This window comes from Simochromis diagramma, unplaced genomic scaffold (genome assembly GCF_900408965.1).
Source record: "Simochromis diagramma unplaced genomic scaffold, fSimDia1.1 OVJJ01000026.1, whole genome shotgun sequence".
NCBI classification, from domain to species: domain Eukaryota; kingdom Metazoa; phylum Chordata; class Actinopteri; order Cichliformes; family Cichlidae; genus Simochromis; species Simochromis diagramma.
Window position 1 is genome coordinate 7315296 of NW_024386985.1, and position 13908 is coordinate 7329203.

Below are 13908 nucleotides of genomic sequence, written 5' to 3' on the forward strand. Positions count from 1 at the left end.
CTGTCTGTCCCAGAGGGCGCTGGAATAAATCAGCTGATGGCGTTTCCTGCTTTTAATGCCAGACCTTTGAAGTGTTCAGGTGGAGCTGAGCCTCAGCAGTTTGTATTATTGGATTTTTTATCTTTATTGACAGCTGGCTGATCATGGACAGGGACAGGAGAGGTCTGTGATGTGTAAAAACAGTGAACAGTTTGAACATCCTCAGCACAGATTTAAGACCAGGGCTCTAGAGTGCGACCAAAATTTTCAATAGTGCGACTAAAAAAAACCCCCAAAACTCTTCGTGTGGTCAAGAACAGACACACATTATGCCCCTATCGTGGTCTAAACCAATCAGAGATAGCCAGGGGCGGGACCTCTCTGATTAACCGTGGTCCAGTTGAAAGTGCAGGTGGATAGAGTGAGGTGAGTAGCTTGAATAAAGCGATATCGATTCATTAAATCCTGAATCGACTTTTAAATATAAATGTATTTTGCCAGAAACGCCAGAATCTCAGGTTAAAGCTCACAAAACTATTTCAACAACCACCAAACAGCAAATAAGATCAGGTAAACTGATTCCACACAAAGACGTAAACACAGAGTGCGGACCCGACGCATCAGATCAGCTTTCTCTTTCTCGGCTTTCTCAACCGTGTCTGCCTTCAGAGTGTGCAAAACTCAGTTATTCTCAGTTACTTTGACACAAAGGCATCTGCTGTGATGCTCACATTTCTAAAAAGTCTCATAAGTGTCAGTACTGATAAATGATCAGAGTTATAATATTTCTGACTGTCTGAGGCAAAATTGAATCGAATCGGGACCTTGTGAATCGGAATCAAATGGATTTTAGAAATCAGTGATGATACCCAGCCCTAGTGAATAGCCTAGGCCCGACAGAAGTGGATGTAGCTGTGGGTAATGAGAAAAGATAAGAACGATTGATAACCTCTTCTTTTTTTTTCTTTTTTTCTTTTTTTTTAAAGTTAAGGCCTGATCCATTTGAAATTCATAGCCAGTGCTCTGACACGGAGCCATCAATCACTGAACGCTGAAAAAGCACAGTGTATCCAGAAAACACATTATATGTCGTGATAAATGCACTGCCCAAGTGTCCCCTCTCCCCACAGCGGCAGGCAGCAGCAAACAGGTCGTCAGAGGAGGCCGATGTGATGATTAAGTTTAATATTGTCTACAATATTGCCAAAGAGTGCCAACGCATTTTAAGCACAAGCACAAAATTGTTAGTTAATCATTTACAAATCAATATTGTCTGTATGGACATCAATTTTCCCCCAAAAAGGTGCACATGTAAAACTGCGGTGTTAAGCGATACGGTTGAAAAATTTGGGTGCGCCTAACTTTTGTGCTGGTACCAGTGCAACCGTGGCTAAAAATTAGTCTACAGCCCTGTTTAAGACGATACTTATTTTCTGCTTGGACAGAAAACGATGATAAATGATCACAGAAACATATTTAACATGGAGTCCTTTCCTGCAACGTCAGCAGAGGAAGTGATGAAGCCAAGGCAAAGGCCTTTTAACCAGATGGGCATCGGTGATTCAGGTGCATCGTTTTAAAGTGGTGCCAGTTAATCATGGCGTTTGGCACAGAGTTATCAGTCCTTTGTTTGCTTATAGCCCAGCTGGATTTTATGATCTCTGCAGTCACAAGAGACTCAGAGAGCTCAGTGAGGTTAAATAGAGCATGTGACTGAATGTTGACATTTCTGTCTTTGGTGGAAACCTCTACATCATTTCCTTTGTGTCATTCACAGATTCAGGTGGTGATTCACCTGAAATCTACGTGAATGATGTGTGTGTGGTTGGGTGGCATTAGTTTGATTGGTGTGTTAAGTGTCGCTCAGCTACAGAAGCTGTACTTCAGCTCATATGTTAGACAGACACGATTCTAACGTGCAGAAATAAAACGCACAGTTTTTCATTTCGTTCTTTCTTTGAATTTCTTTATTTTCTGTTTGTCAGCCTTGAGAAACTCTTGCACATTAAACTGGGTTAGGCGAACACGTAAAGGCTAAAGAAGCTTACCAGTGACGTTTTGCCAGATCTGGGTGTGGGTGCCGAACCAGAGTGCAGCACATCACACTTCATCAGCCCCATCACTGGGTTCAGTTAAAATAATCCCCAGAAACAGGAAGTCATATTTCAGAAGTGCTGTATGTATATGTGGGTCTGTGTGGCTGTGTGTGTGTATCTGTGTGTGTCTGTGTGTGTGTATATACGTGGTCTGTGTGTGTGTGTGTGTGTGTGTGTGTGTGTGTGTGTGTGTGTGTGTGTGCGTGTGTGTGTTCAGTAACTGTGTCTCACCTTGCTGTCACCTTGTTCCTGCACAATGGTGCAGGTTCAGGTACCACTATCAGTCTGTTATTGGTCGGATGCTGTTACGTGTCCAAACAGCTGGTGTGGAGTGAACACTGAGATGTGATTGGCTGAGTACCTCTTTGTAGACACCGAGGGGTAAAGTGCTGAACGTTAACACGTTATTATTAGTTAACGAGATTCAGATTTAATTGTTCATCTTCCGGATCAGCTGCTGACATCTTTGAGGATAAAAGTGATTCAACAGCTGTAAAAATGTTCTAATAATGAAGGCAGCGTTTCACAATACAGCACACACCTCCTCCACATGACCCGCACGCTTTGTCTAATTTAGCTGACCTGTTGTATGTGTTGAAGGAGAAGAGGAGTGTTTCCACCCTCAGATACACATTAATTCATTTACTGTAGTGTGTGTGCAGATCCGACTCGCAGCCGGCTGTGAGATGCGGACATCCACAAAATAAAGTTGATCTCTGCAGCTGCGATCGACATCACAGAAGTTGTAAAAAACCTAAAATGACAGGAAAGGAAAAAATAAAAATAAGTGAAGAAGAAAACGGAGACACACACACACTGACAGGACGTAATGTTGTACAGGTTGGTTCTAAAAGGCTTTCAGGTGTGGATGGAGCTGTGATGGCTCTCAGGGTGCAGCACTGAGTTGGTGCTGCAACAGGCTGGTGTGACTCTGAGACTGTGAGCACTGTTACTGTAGGCGGGGAAAATGCTGCATCATTTAGGCACAAATACAAAGCGTTACAGTAATCTAATGAGAGGAATAAGGTGTGGCCGACCTGCGATGCTGTAAGGATTGGAGCTCAGTTTCTTGATGGGCTCCTTTGGGTGCCTGTAACACCTGGGCGTGATTACTGTGAAATGCAGACATCAGTAACACCTTCAGATGTGCATAATTTACATTTGATCTGTTTTCGGACACATTTCTATCTGTGATATTAACGAACCAATACCCGAGGGAAGTGCAGATAAGGAAGTGGATTTCTGACGTGGTAGAGCTTCACTGTTCACTTTGCTGTCCTCTCTGCAGGTTTTATTATGGACTCACGTTTGTGCACTAAAGTAAAGATGGATAAATGTTGTGCATGTCTTGTTATTCTCCCCTGATTGAAGCGTGTGGGCTGAGAGTGGTGTGCATGGGCACAGTGCCACACTGACTTACCTTTGAGCGAGCCAAGGTAACACATTACAAATGTATCCACATGAGCCTTTACTGTGTGATATGCAGCAGCAGACACATTCACTTCTGCCTTTTCCTGATATTCCTCAGCATTTTAACTTATTGTTGGAAACTCCTTTTAAGACTGTGGGCTGGACTGAAATGGTCACATGACCGCTTTTGATTATAGGATAGAGCTGAAATCTTTCAGGCATTTACCTCGTGCCGGTATGTCAACATGTTCTCCTACTGTTCCAGCGCTGAGAGTAGCCACTGTTCTTTCAGTCAAAGGTCACACACACATCTGCATTTCCATTCTCATCATCCAGCTGCTGCACGCCTGTTTTTTCTGTATCACGGATGTTGGCTTGTGTCATCACACCAAAGTCTTTCTGTTACTTCGGCTCACGTGTCTGTGCAGCAGTGTCGGGTCCTGTCGTGTGCCTGCTGGGTTTTAGTTTTACGGATGATGTGAAATATTTGAACCAAACAGCAGAGAGACACACACACACACACACACACACACACACACACACACACACACACACACACACACACACACACACACAGTAAAGGGATACCAAATTCAGAATGTGTGTGTGCACTGATTTACTGTGACATGTCACCTTGCTAGAAGCACACACAGATTTGCATTTTGAATCTGACACCCCGTCACGCAGGATTTTGTGTGACAGCTTGTCACTGCTGTGTGTGTGTGTGTGGTCACTGCAGACAAACTGGACCACAGTGCTGTAGAGGAATGGTAATGTGGATCATGTTGAGCTTGTATTTGCTTTTTTACGCCTTGTGCAGCCCTCACACGCTGATGAACGCACCGGGGGGTGGTCCCTGAGCCACTGCTGCTGTTAAACTGGACTAAACTGTCCTTGAGGACTACAGAGTGTTAGAGGAAGGGCGGAATGAAAAGTTTAAGAGAATGTGGACAAAAATCAGGTCTCACGGACACAATAGAACCAGGTTACAGGCTCTGAAGAAAAGTGATAGAGACAAACTGGAGCATCATTCATGAAGTGGAATACCACACTGAGGGGAACGCCACCATCCTGCTGCGTGTGTGTGTGAGAGAGAGAGAGAGAGAGAGAGAGAGAGAGAGAGCCTGCTGCAGGCTAGAGCGACAGTGTTCATCAGTGTGTGACAGTCGGTGCTTGGTGCCATCACGCTGAAGGCAGGCTGTCTGCTGCATTGATATGCATGTTCGCCGTCTTTGCAGCGCCCCCTGTAGTCACACTGTGTTTTGTGGCTTGGAGCCTGTGTGTGTGTGTGTGTGCACACAAACCCTGTAGATTTAAGCTTTTATGACCTGCAGTTCAGGGTCTGCATAAACTTCCTGCTCACTTTCCAGTAGAAGTAATGATGACCACTTCAGCAGGTCACATTCACCCACCTGCCCATCCTCTTGTTTTTATCCGAAGCTGAGGTGGGAATGGTGTCATATTCCACATGGATTTTTCCTGAAAGTGTGCTTGGCCTCCTCCTGAGGGATCCTCAGCTGCTTTCAGCCCAGATGAGATATAAAATCTCTCCAATGACTTCGCAGTCTATCTCCTCCCAGTCCTCCTCCCCGAAGGGTGCCATGATTAGACGCTGCACCACCTCTGCTGGCTCTGCTCAGTATGAAGAAGCAGCTGAGCTTCTTGTAGTCCATGCCTCGTTCTTTCTTTCCTTACCCAAAGCGAATAACCATGGGTGAGGGCAGCACCGCATTCTGCCTCTGCTCCTCCCAATTACTCATGGACGACTCTTTCCCAAACCCGAAGAAGGAGATCTGAATACCTGTGTGATATATTTTGAAATGTTGGGTAACCACTCCATCTGCCTAAAACTAGCTTCTTTAAAAACACTGAAGTGTGAGAAACTGTTTTACTTTAATTTATAATGAAGAAAAGACTAAAAACTGATATTTTTCTCTTGCTGGTTGTTTAAAAGCTGCAGACTGACTTTTCTGTGACCTCAGCAGGAGGGTGGAGCCTCATCCATAACAGATATGACAGTGATGAGAGGAGGCACTGGGTGAAGGTGGGTTGCAAAGTGGAATGGAGATGTGCAGCAGCTAAGTAGGCTGACCTGCTGGGTTTCTGAACTTGATTCAATCTTTTATACCTTTTGGACAATTTTTGCTGCAAAATCTTTCCACCATAAATGAGGCGGAGCCCAAACTCACCGTCAGGGTTCAGAGTCTATTTAATCATCTGTATAATGTCCTGTCTGTGACACGTAGCTGCTGTCCCATCGTCCACCACCACGCACCTGCAGTCCATGAACTGAGTCTGAACACCAAACTCTGAGCTGCATTCTGCTGCTTTGATAAACCATTTCAAATGAGTGGCCAGAGCAGCGGAGTGGAAGTGGTTAATTAATTTGGTGGTTTCTGTGCTGCGGGCGTAGGGCAGCAGTTTAGCTCCTTATGTATTTTTAATAGATTTCTGTCAGCTGAACACATTGAGCCTCCTGAAGGAGAGCTTAACAAGACATCCTGTCATCCTGACAAAGAGAAGCACTCCCAACAATTTAATTCACATTAAACACACAATAAAAGGTGCGCCTGCTCCTCTTCCTGACACGCCTCCATCATCAGAGCAGCAGCCGGTGATGGAGGCGCTCTGTCCTTCAGCCACCTCTCCTCACCCCGAGAGGCATTAACACCTGCAGTTACCTGTCACATTAAAGCTATTAATAGCTCATTAAATACACACACACACACACACCTGCCTCCCGTCTGAAAACTGTTAGCCTTTGATTAAACTGTGTTTGCGTGTGTATGTGTGAGATTTTAATAGCATGGTTGTGTGTTTTCTGTAGATATTTTTGTTTTCCAGCTTCACACAGACAAATGCAAAGTTATTTTTATATTTAGTGTTTTATGGAAACGCTGCAGGGAAAGTCTGTGTGCAACTATAGACTGTAAAAAGAAGATGGACATTCAGACGCCCTGCTTTAGCATTTTGGCTGTGACCATATTTGTGTGAGAGGATGGGGTGCTCACAAAGCTCCAAAATCACAAACACAGTGCAGAGGTCCCGTTCAGGTGAAGCTAGCAGACAGGTAGCAGCTACAGTTACCTGTGTCACCATCCACCCGTCACTCGCAGAGGCCACGCCCCTAATACCAAACCACACAATTTGTGTATCAGGCTGTAAACGTGTTTGTTTCTGCTGTGACATTTTAACATCAGGTCTGTGGAGCCTGACTCACTGTTGCCTCTGCTGGATGTCAGAGGAGCTGCAGTGACCTCAGGTACCTGAGGTGGCGTGTGAGGAGCTAGTGATGAGAGCGGGCTCTTCTCGGGTCCATGTATGAATGTGATTCAGCTGTGGACGATATTTTGGGGTGGCTGTTTGCCATCTCAGATATTTCCCATGATTCTTGACGTGCTTAGCTTCATGGCGTTGTGTTAAGTCGTTTGTAGCTGAGTGTGTGACAGCTTCTTCCGATCAGATCTTATCTGACCTGGTCGTTTGAGTCGATGCCACAGAGGAAAGGAGGCGTTTGTGGCAGCTTGTTTTCCTCAGAGAAAGTGCTCTGACAGCAACATGATGATTAAAAACAAGCGCTCAACTTGTTTCCAGGCATGTCTCAGAGAATATCTGCTGCCTCGGGCCCCAGAGCCACAAACACAGGACGGGTCTGACCTCCTGCCCCCTCAACAAGCAGGTTTTGGTGCTTGAACCTGAGCAAACAAAGGAAACAAAAAGTGCTGCGGGACTGATCTCTGAGTCTGACACTGATCATGGTTCTGATGCTGACAGAGGCCCATTTACATCATCATTTTAAATGTATTAAATTACAAATACTGCACTCTCTGCCTTCGTGGAATGGCAGCGTGGCTTCGGTAAGTACCAACGCGGTCGTGACCTCACCGGGTTTGCTCGGCTGTGAATCAAACTTTATACGCAGTGTCTCTGGCTGCTCGCAGCAAACTGGGGCAGGCTGAACCGAAACACCAACTAAACTCACCTGTCGTGTGTTATAACAGGAGCAGGCTGCAGCCCGGCACGTTAAACTGTTCTCAGGTCAATGCTGAGGTAAAGCATGACCTTTCACCTGCTTTAACCAGTTCTGAAAGTGTACCCAAAATGCACTTTGTGAATGATCGTACCAGTTTCTTCAGACTCTGGTCCAGCTAAAGTGCCTGGTCATCACCACAGCTGACGGTCATGTTCTTTGAATGATCCTGTGAGCAGACTGCTTCGGTCTGCACTCATTAATGCTGTCATCGTCATCATCTCATGGCTCCTCATCCTCACCTCCCTCCTCTTCTTTGCGCTGAAGCTAATTAGAATGAACTTTTCTGATGATTTGAACCTGGACAGTCTCTCGTTCAGTGTCACCTCCCTTTGCAGCTTGTACAATTAGTTTTAATGTCTTCAGTTTTGTGCTTCCATGCAAAAACTAAAGAAAAACGTCACGTTTTAACTGCAGATGTTTTACGTTTTCTTTGGTGTCACAGGAAGCCGCTGATGGTTTGCTGTCTCAGCAGACTCGGTGAACGTGACATTTGAAATGTAAAATTTGTCGAATGTCTCCTGGAAATCAAGTCTGGTTTCAGTTATTCTCCAGTTTGAAGTGATTTACTGGTTTTCAGTTTATCTCTGATAACTGCAGTGACCTTTTAAATCCAAAAACACAAAACCCTTCACATCTTCAAAGTGGCCACTGATTCTGGAAAGGTCAGGAAGCACGAAGAGCAATAATTAAAGGCACGTTTGCTGACAGTGGAGGAGTTTAGTCTCAGCTGCAGGTTTCCTCACCTTTGCCGTTTGTTGTTTCTTTCACAGATCATTAAACTGATTTTTGTTTGACACCAGATTTGTCTCTGCTTTTCTCCTCGTCTCATCATCCCTCCTCTCTGTTTCATAATTACCTCCTCACCTCGTTACTCTTCTCCTTCACATCTTAAATGCTCCTCTTTGTTCTTCTTTCTTCTCTCCTCCCCTTCTGCTCTTGTGTTTTGGATTTCTTACTCACTTTCTTTCACATTTTTCTCCTCTTCACCTCCCCCTTCATGCTTTTAATTTTATCTCCTCCTCCCTGTCTATGAGCCAATCCGAACGCCGGGCTCCTGATCACTGAGTGAATCTGAGGCATTATTTTTCACATGTAAGTGGCTTCCTGGAAATCCCAACAAATACAGCCATAAACCTCTATCAGTGCTCGGACTCTTTGTCTTTTAACTTGGCACATTTATATAACTGCTCAAAAAGATTATGCACCAGCGTAGGGTCTGAGAGTGCATCCAAGGATTTCATCCTCATACCTAATGACAGTCAGGGTGCTGTTGCCTCACCTGCAGAGGTCTATGTGTCCCTCCATGGATAAGCCTCCCCAGACCAGCATAACGTTCTCCACAGCTTCTACAGACCCTTTCACGTCTATCACATGTACTCAGGGTGAACCTGCTCTCATCTGTGAACAGCACAGGGCATTCAATGACAAATGTCAGTCAGGTCCACGGTGGCGTGCAGTGAGCGCACTAGAAGGCATCGGGCCCTCAGGCCACCCTCATGAAGCCTGTGTCTGGTTGTTTGCTCAGAGACGTTCACTCCAGCGACCTGCTGGAGATCCTTTTGTAGCTCTTCCAGTGCTAGTCCTCTCCCTCCTTGCACAGAGGATCAGATTCCGGTCCTGCTGATGGGTTAAGGCCTTCTACGGCCCTGTCCGGCTCTCCTGGAATCTCTTCCATGTTCCTGAGACTGTGCTGGGAGACAGCAAACCTTCTGGCAGTGGCACGTATTGATGTTCCACGCTGGAGGAGTTGAACTACCTGTGCAACCTCTGTAGGGTCCTGGTATTACCTCATGCTACCAGCAGTGACACTGATCTTAGCCAAATGCAAGACTAGTGAAAAACAGTCATAAAAGACGAGGAGAGGAAAATAAAAACCATTCCTGGTTTGGGGTCGTCTCATTGTTGCCCCTCTATTGCACCCCCCTCTGATCCTTACCTGATCAGATCAATATCCAGGAATTTAAGTGACTTGATGATGTGCTCTGATTAAAAATTGTTTTTGTGAGAAGTGTATAATTTCTCAAGTTGGTTGTTCTCCTCTCCTGGTTCTCCTCCTCTTCCCTGGGCTGCAGAGCGGTGGTGTGAGCGTTATGGAGACCTGCGAGGGGAGCTGCTATGCGTGGAGCTGGAGAAGGAACGCCAGGGTTTGGGCCTCAGCCTGGCGGGGAACAGAGATCGCTCTCGCGTCAGCATCTTCGTGGTCGGGCTCCATCCCGGGGGGCCGGCTGCCCGCGACGGGCGCATTCAGATTGGAGACGAGCTTCTGGAGGTGAGAAGAGTCCAGATTATCATTTTACATAAATTACATCAACCACAGTGAGAGTGAAGGCATGGCGTTCATGAGAAATGATTTTAATCATGTGTAAGGAATTTGGTGCAACATCTGGGCCATCCTTTTTTTTTTTTTTTTTAATTTGTTGTTGTCAATTATGTCAAAGCCTCATGCAGGTGGCTCTTCTACCTGCAGATGAGCAGATGCATCAGACTGAAGAGAAAACACTTGAGTGCAGCTCTCAGGTCGATCTGCAGTGTGTGTGTGTGTGTGTGTGTGTGTGTGTGTGTGTGTGTGTGTGTGTGTGTGTGTGTGTATTGATATAACATTTTGCTTCTTGTAGTTCTCGGGGACCTTTCAGCGGTCTGCCGCTCTGAGGACACATTTACTACTGTTGTTGTCTGTCTGTTTGTATTCAGGAAGTAATAACCCTCCCTCACTTTCAGCACCTGTGGACATCAGGTAACTCGTCTCCACCCCTCTGTCTGCATTTCAGATTAACAACCAGATTCTTTATGGGCGGAGCCACCAGAACGCCTCAGCCATCATTAAGAGTGCCACCTCCAAGGTGAAGCTCATCCTGCTCAGGTAGGACTGCAGTGCATGGTGGGAAAGTCTGAGCATTTAAAAAAGGTTCCATACACAGTGGCCTGCTGCGTTATGGAACCTTTTGGTTATTAAACTAACACTGGTGCTGCTACCAATGTTTAGTTTAATAACACTAATAAGTAACATTTTTATTCAGTCAACAAAAAAAGTCATTTTACAAATAAACCTTTCAGTTTCAGTGTCTGATTCAGCAAGCTGTGGTCTCTTCCTCCTGTTACAGCAATAAAAAAAAAAAAAAACAACAAAAAATTTAAATTTCATATAATTAAGATAAATAATATTTGGCTGATCTCACAGCAGCTGAAACAAACAGTAATAATAAATATCAGTAATAATATTTTAATTTAAAATAATTAAAGCAATATTTGTGCATTAAGTTGTTAAAAATTATTAAAGAATTATTATTATTATTATTATTAAAGACTTCTTTGCAAAGCCGTCTGGTGAGCTGCATCAGACGCTTTGGCCGGTTTCCTGACCTAAACACTTCCTGACTCCGCCCCCTTTTTATCCTGTATAGCGTGTTCTATTGCCGTGTGTCTTGATTGTTAATAATATCATAGTTATTCTCTGATGCTGTCGTTCATCCACAAAAATATAACCTTGTGCGTCAGTGAGAAGGTCTGTGCAGGAAACTCATGAAGAACAAGCTGTTTCTGTTTCCTGTCACTGCATTCTCTGCAGCACATCATCAGCTGATGATGCACACTGAGCATGCTCAGCTGAGTCTGAGGAAAACACAGCTGCATTCCCTTCAAAATAAAAGCTGCTTCCTGATGTGGAGGATGACTCCCAGGCTGTGGAGATGAAGCTCAAAGCATCCCAGAGCTCAGGCTTTACCACAGCAGGGACGGTGGAACGCCTCCTTCACACTCACTGAGGAGTCATTTAGGATCCAGGGAGGAGATGGGCAGATTATACTCCTCGTTCCTCCTCCTCTTCCTCTGCAGATCCATAAATGATCTTTTGTGATTAGCAGCTTTGAAGCAAGCGGGTGTGTTTAAGTCCAAAGCCTGGCTCATGGGGCCGGGTTAGCACTCCATCACGCAGATTTAAACCCTCAGCCTGACAGGATGAAGACCATCGCGCTTATCCTCCTCTTTCTGAGGAGAGTTTATCCACATTGTCACTCAGTTTCACCTGATATGGGACGTGACGGAGCTGTAAGTGGATCAAATTATCAGCACAGGAGAGATGAAAGGGAGGAGATGGTTTCAGGTGAATGTGCTCAGACTTTAATCAGCACAGATTGTTCATGTTTGAAGTGTGAAAAGCAGACGTTAGCTTTGATAAAAGGAAAAATAGGATTCAACTTTTTGTCTGCAGCCCTCATTTCGACAGGATGTCAGAGGCAGAGGTGAAGAATGAAGTCCTCACTGTTCTCTTCTAATTTAACTCATCACTTAAATTCAGCCATCAGAGAAACAGCAGAATGAGAGACACTTAAGTTGAAATCCTTCTCTGAGCTTCAGGCCGTACCTCTCTCCAGGTTTGGTGAGAGAAATTTGAAGATTTTGATTGGAGGTTACTGATTAGCGGGTATATGTGTGAGTAAGGCTCTCATGCACTCTTTGATTTGATATTCGCAGAACGACAAAAATCGCAGATCATTGACTGCTCACATCCCAACCCACTCTCATTGTTCCCACTGCTTCATACCAGCCCCAAACCCAGCGTCCCCACAGCTACACCTCAGCCCACTCCCAGCATCCCCACAGCTTAATCCCAGCCCACACCCAGCGTCCCCACAGCTACACCTCAGCCCACTCCCAGTGTCCCTGCAGCTTCATCCCAACCCACTTTCAACACTACCATAGCTTCATACCAGCCCACCAGGTCAAAGCAGCTCTGACCTCCTGAGAGGGAGCTGCAGTAGATCAGCGGATTTTCTCTTCAGGATGTTTTTCTCTGTATGAGATCACGTTTACATGGTTTCTGCATCATGTTGCTTTTAAGACTTCCTGACTGTTATATGATTGGCAGATTTATCACACAGACTCTGGTCCGGTGTCCTACAAAGACAAACATTGGAGCTAAGCAAGCGTCTCATGGGGCCTCACCCTGCAACATACTTTAATAACGGGGCTAATTCTGCATGAAACTGTAGCAGAAAAACAGGAAATATTAAGCTGCTCATACTGATCATTTTGATGGGGTCAAACCACCAGGTTGATGTTTAGTTAAGATTTCACTGCTGAGCATCTCAAAGTTATTCAATAGATTTTCTTTTTATTAAAGAAAGCAGGTCAATATGAGGTGGATGAAGGTGTCAGTCTGAAGTGTGAGACTGCTAAAGATCTCCTTTACCCCATCTGATTGGTCGTTCACTGCACCCCAGTGTCGGCATGGAAACAAGTAAATCACAGGGAAAACAGGAGATCAGAGTGCTCACTGAGCCGGGGAAGCGGCAACCAACAATCAGCTGACTTTGATGTGTCTGTGATGTCCTCATCAATCCACCGGCGCCGGTGTCTGTCACTTCCTGACAGCTGTAGTGTTGGCCTGAGACAGTGATGGAAACGTGTGGCTGATGGTCAATCAAAACCCGCAGACTTCACAGGTTTAACGAGACCTGATCGAATCATTGATTTCTGTTATCAGAGACGTCTGACGTCAGAAACCTGACTGATACGTTTCACCTGATTTAGCAGCATTACATTGTTTTATTTTGTAATTATTCACAAAACTGTTGAGAGGAAGTCTGATGATGTTTCCAACTTAGTGTTTGTGTCAGTGTTAGTCTTCTCTTCTGCTGGTGTAAGACGAATGCAGCATAACAGATTAACCTGACTGAAGCTGTAACAAATGCTGGTCTGCGCTGACTCACAGATATCTGTAACACTACCAGTGTTGGTCAAGTTACTTGAAAAAAGTAATTAGTAACTAATTACTGATTACTTCTCCAATAAGGAATAGAATAGAATAGAATAGCTCTTTATTGTCACTGTTACAAGAACAATGAAAGTCGGTTTGGCATCTCTCCGTGTGAAATATACAATAGTGTAAGTAAGTATTTACATAATAACACAGATTTACATTTACACAAGAAAGATATGTACAACTTATTCATACACCTGCATACATGCAGATGCACCCATACATGCATATATGTATGTGTACGTACATACGCACACATATTTCCACATACACGCTTGCGTATATATACATACACATACATGCCATCTGAGGAGCAGGTGCTTTGTGAGGTGCAGTGTGTGATCAGTGATATTGCACATTGAGTGTGTGTGTGTGTGGGGGGGGGGATGCTGTTGCTACTATAATAATACGGTTATAGAGATACGATGTATAAATAAAATGTAATGCCCATGAGTGCAGTTGTCCTCCAATCAGGGTGGAGGTAGGGTAGCCTGTTTGTCTTTGACCTGATGGACCTGTAGCGTTTACCAGAAGGAAGAAGGGGGGGAGTGAGTGTCCAGGGTCCAAGGGGTCTTTGATGATGATGCTGGCTTTCTTCTGAAGTCTGCCAGTATAAATGTCTCTGTGGGGGG

General features: G+C 44.9%; 1 protein-coding gene across 8 annotated transcripts in view; it reads left to right on the plus strand.

Moving 5' to 3' along the window:
• patj (PATJ crumbs cell polarity complex component) overlaps positions 1–13908 on the plus strand; it is an 88468-nt gene that overhangs the window by 55082 nt on the left and 19478 nt on the right. For all 8 annotated transcript variants that reach the window (XM_040039941.1, XM_040039937.1, XM_040039939.1 and 5 more), the window contains exons 29-30: positions 9591–9787; positions 10287–10378. In XM_040039941.1, coding sequence (XP_039895875.1) covers positions 9591–9787; positions 10287–10378 — 289 coding nt within the window. The remainder of the gene's footprint in view (positions 1–9590; positions 9788–10286; positions 10379–13908) is intronic.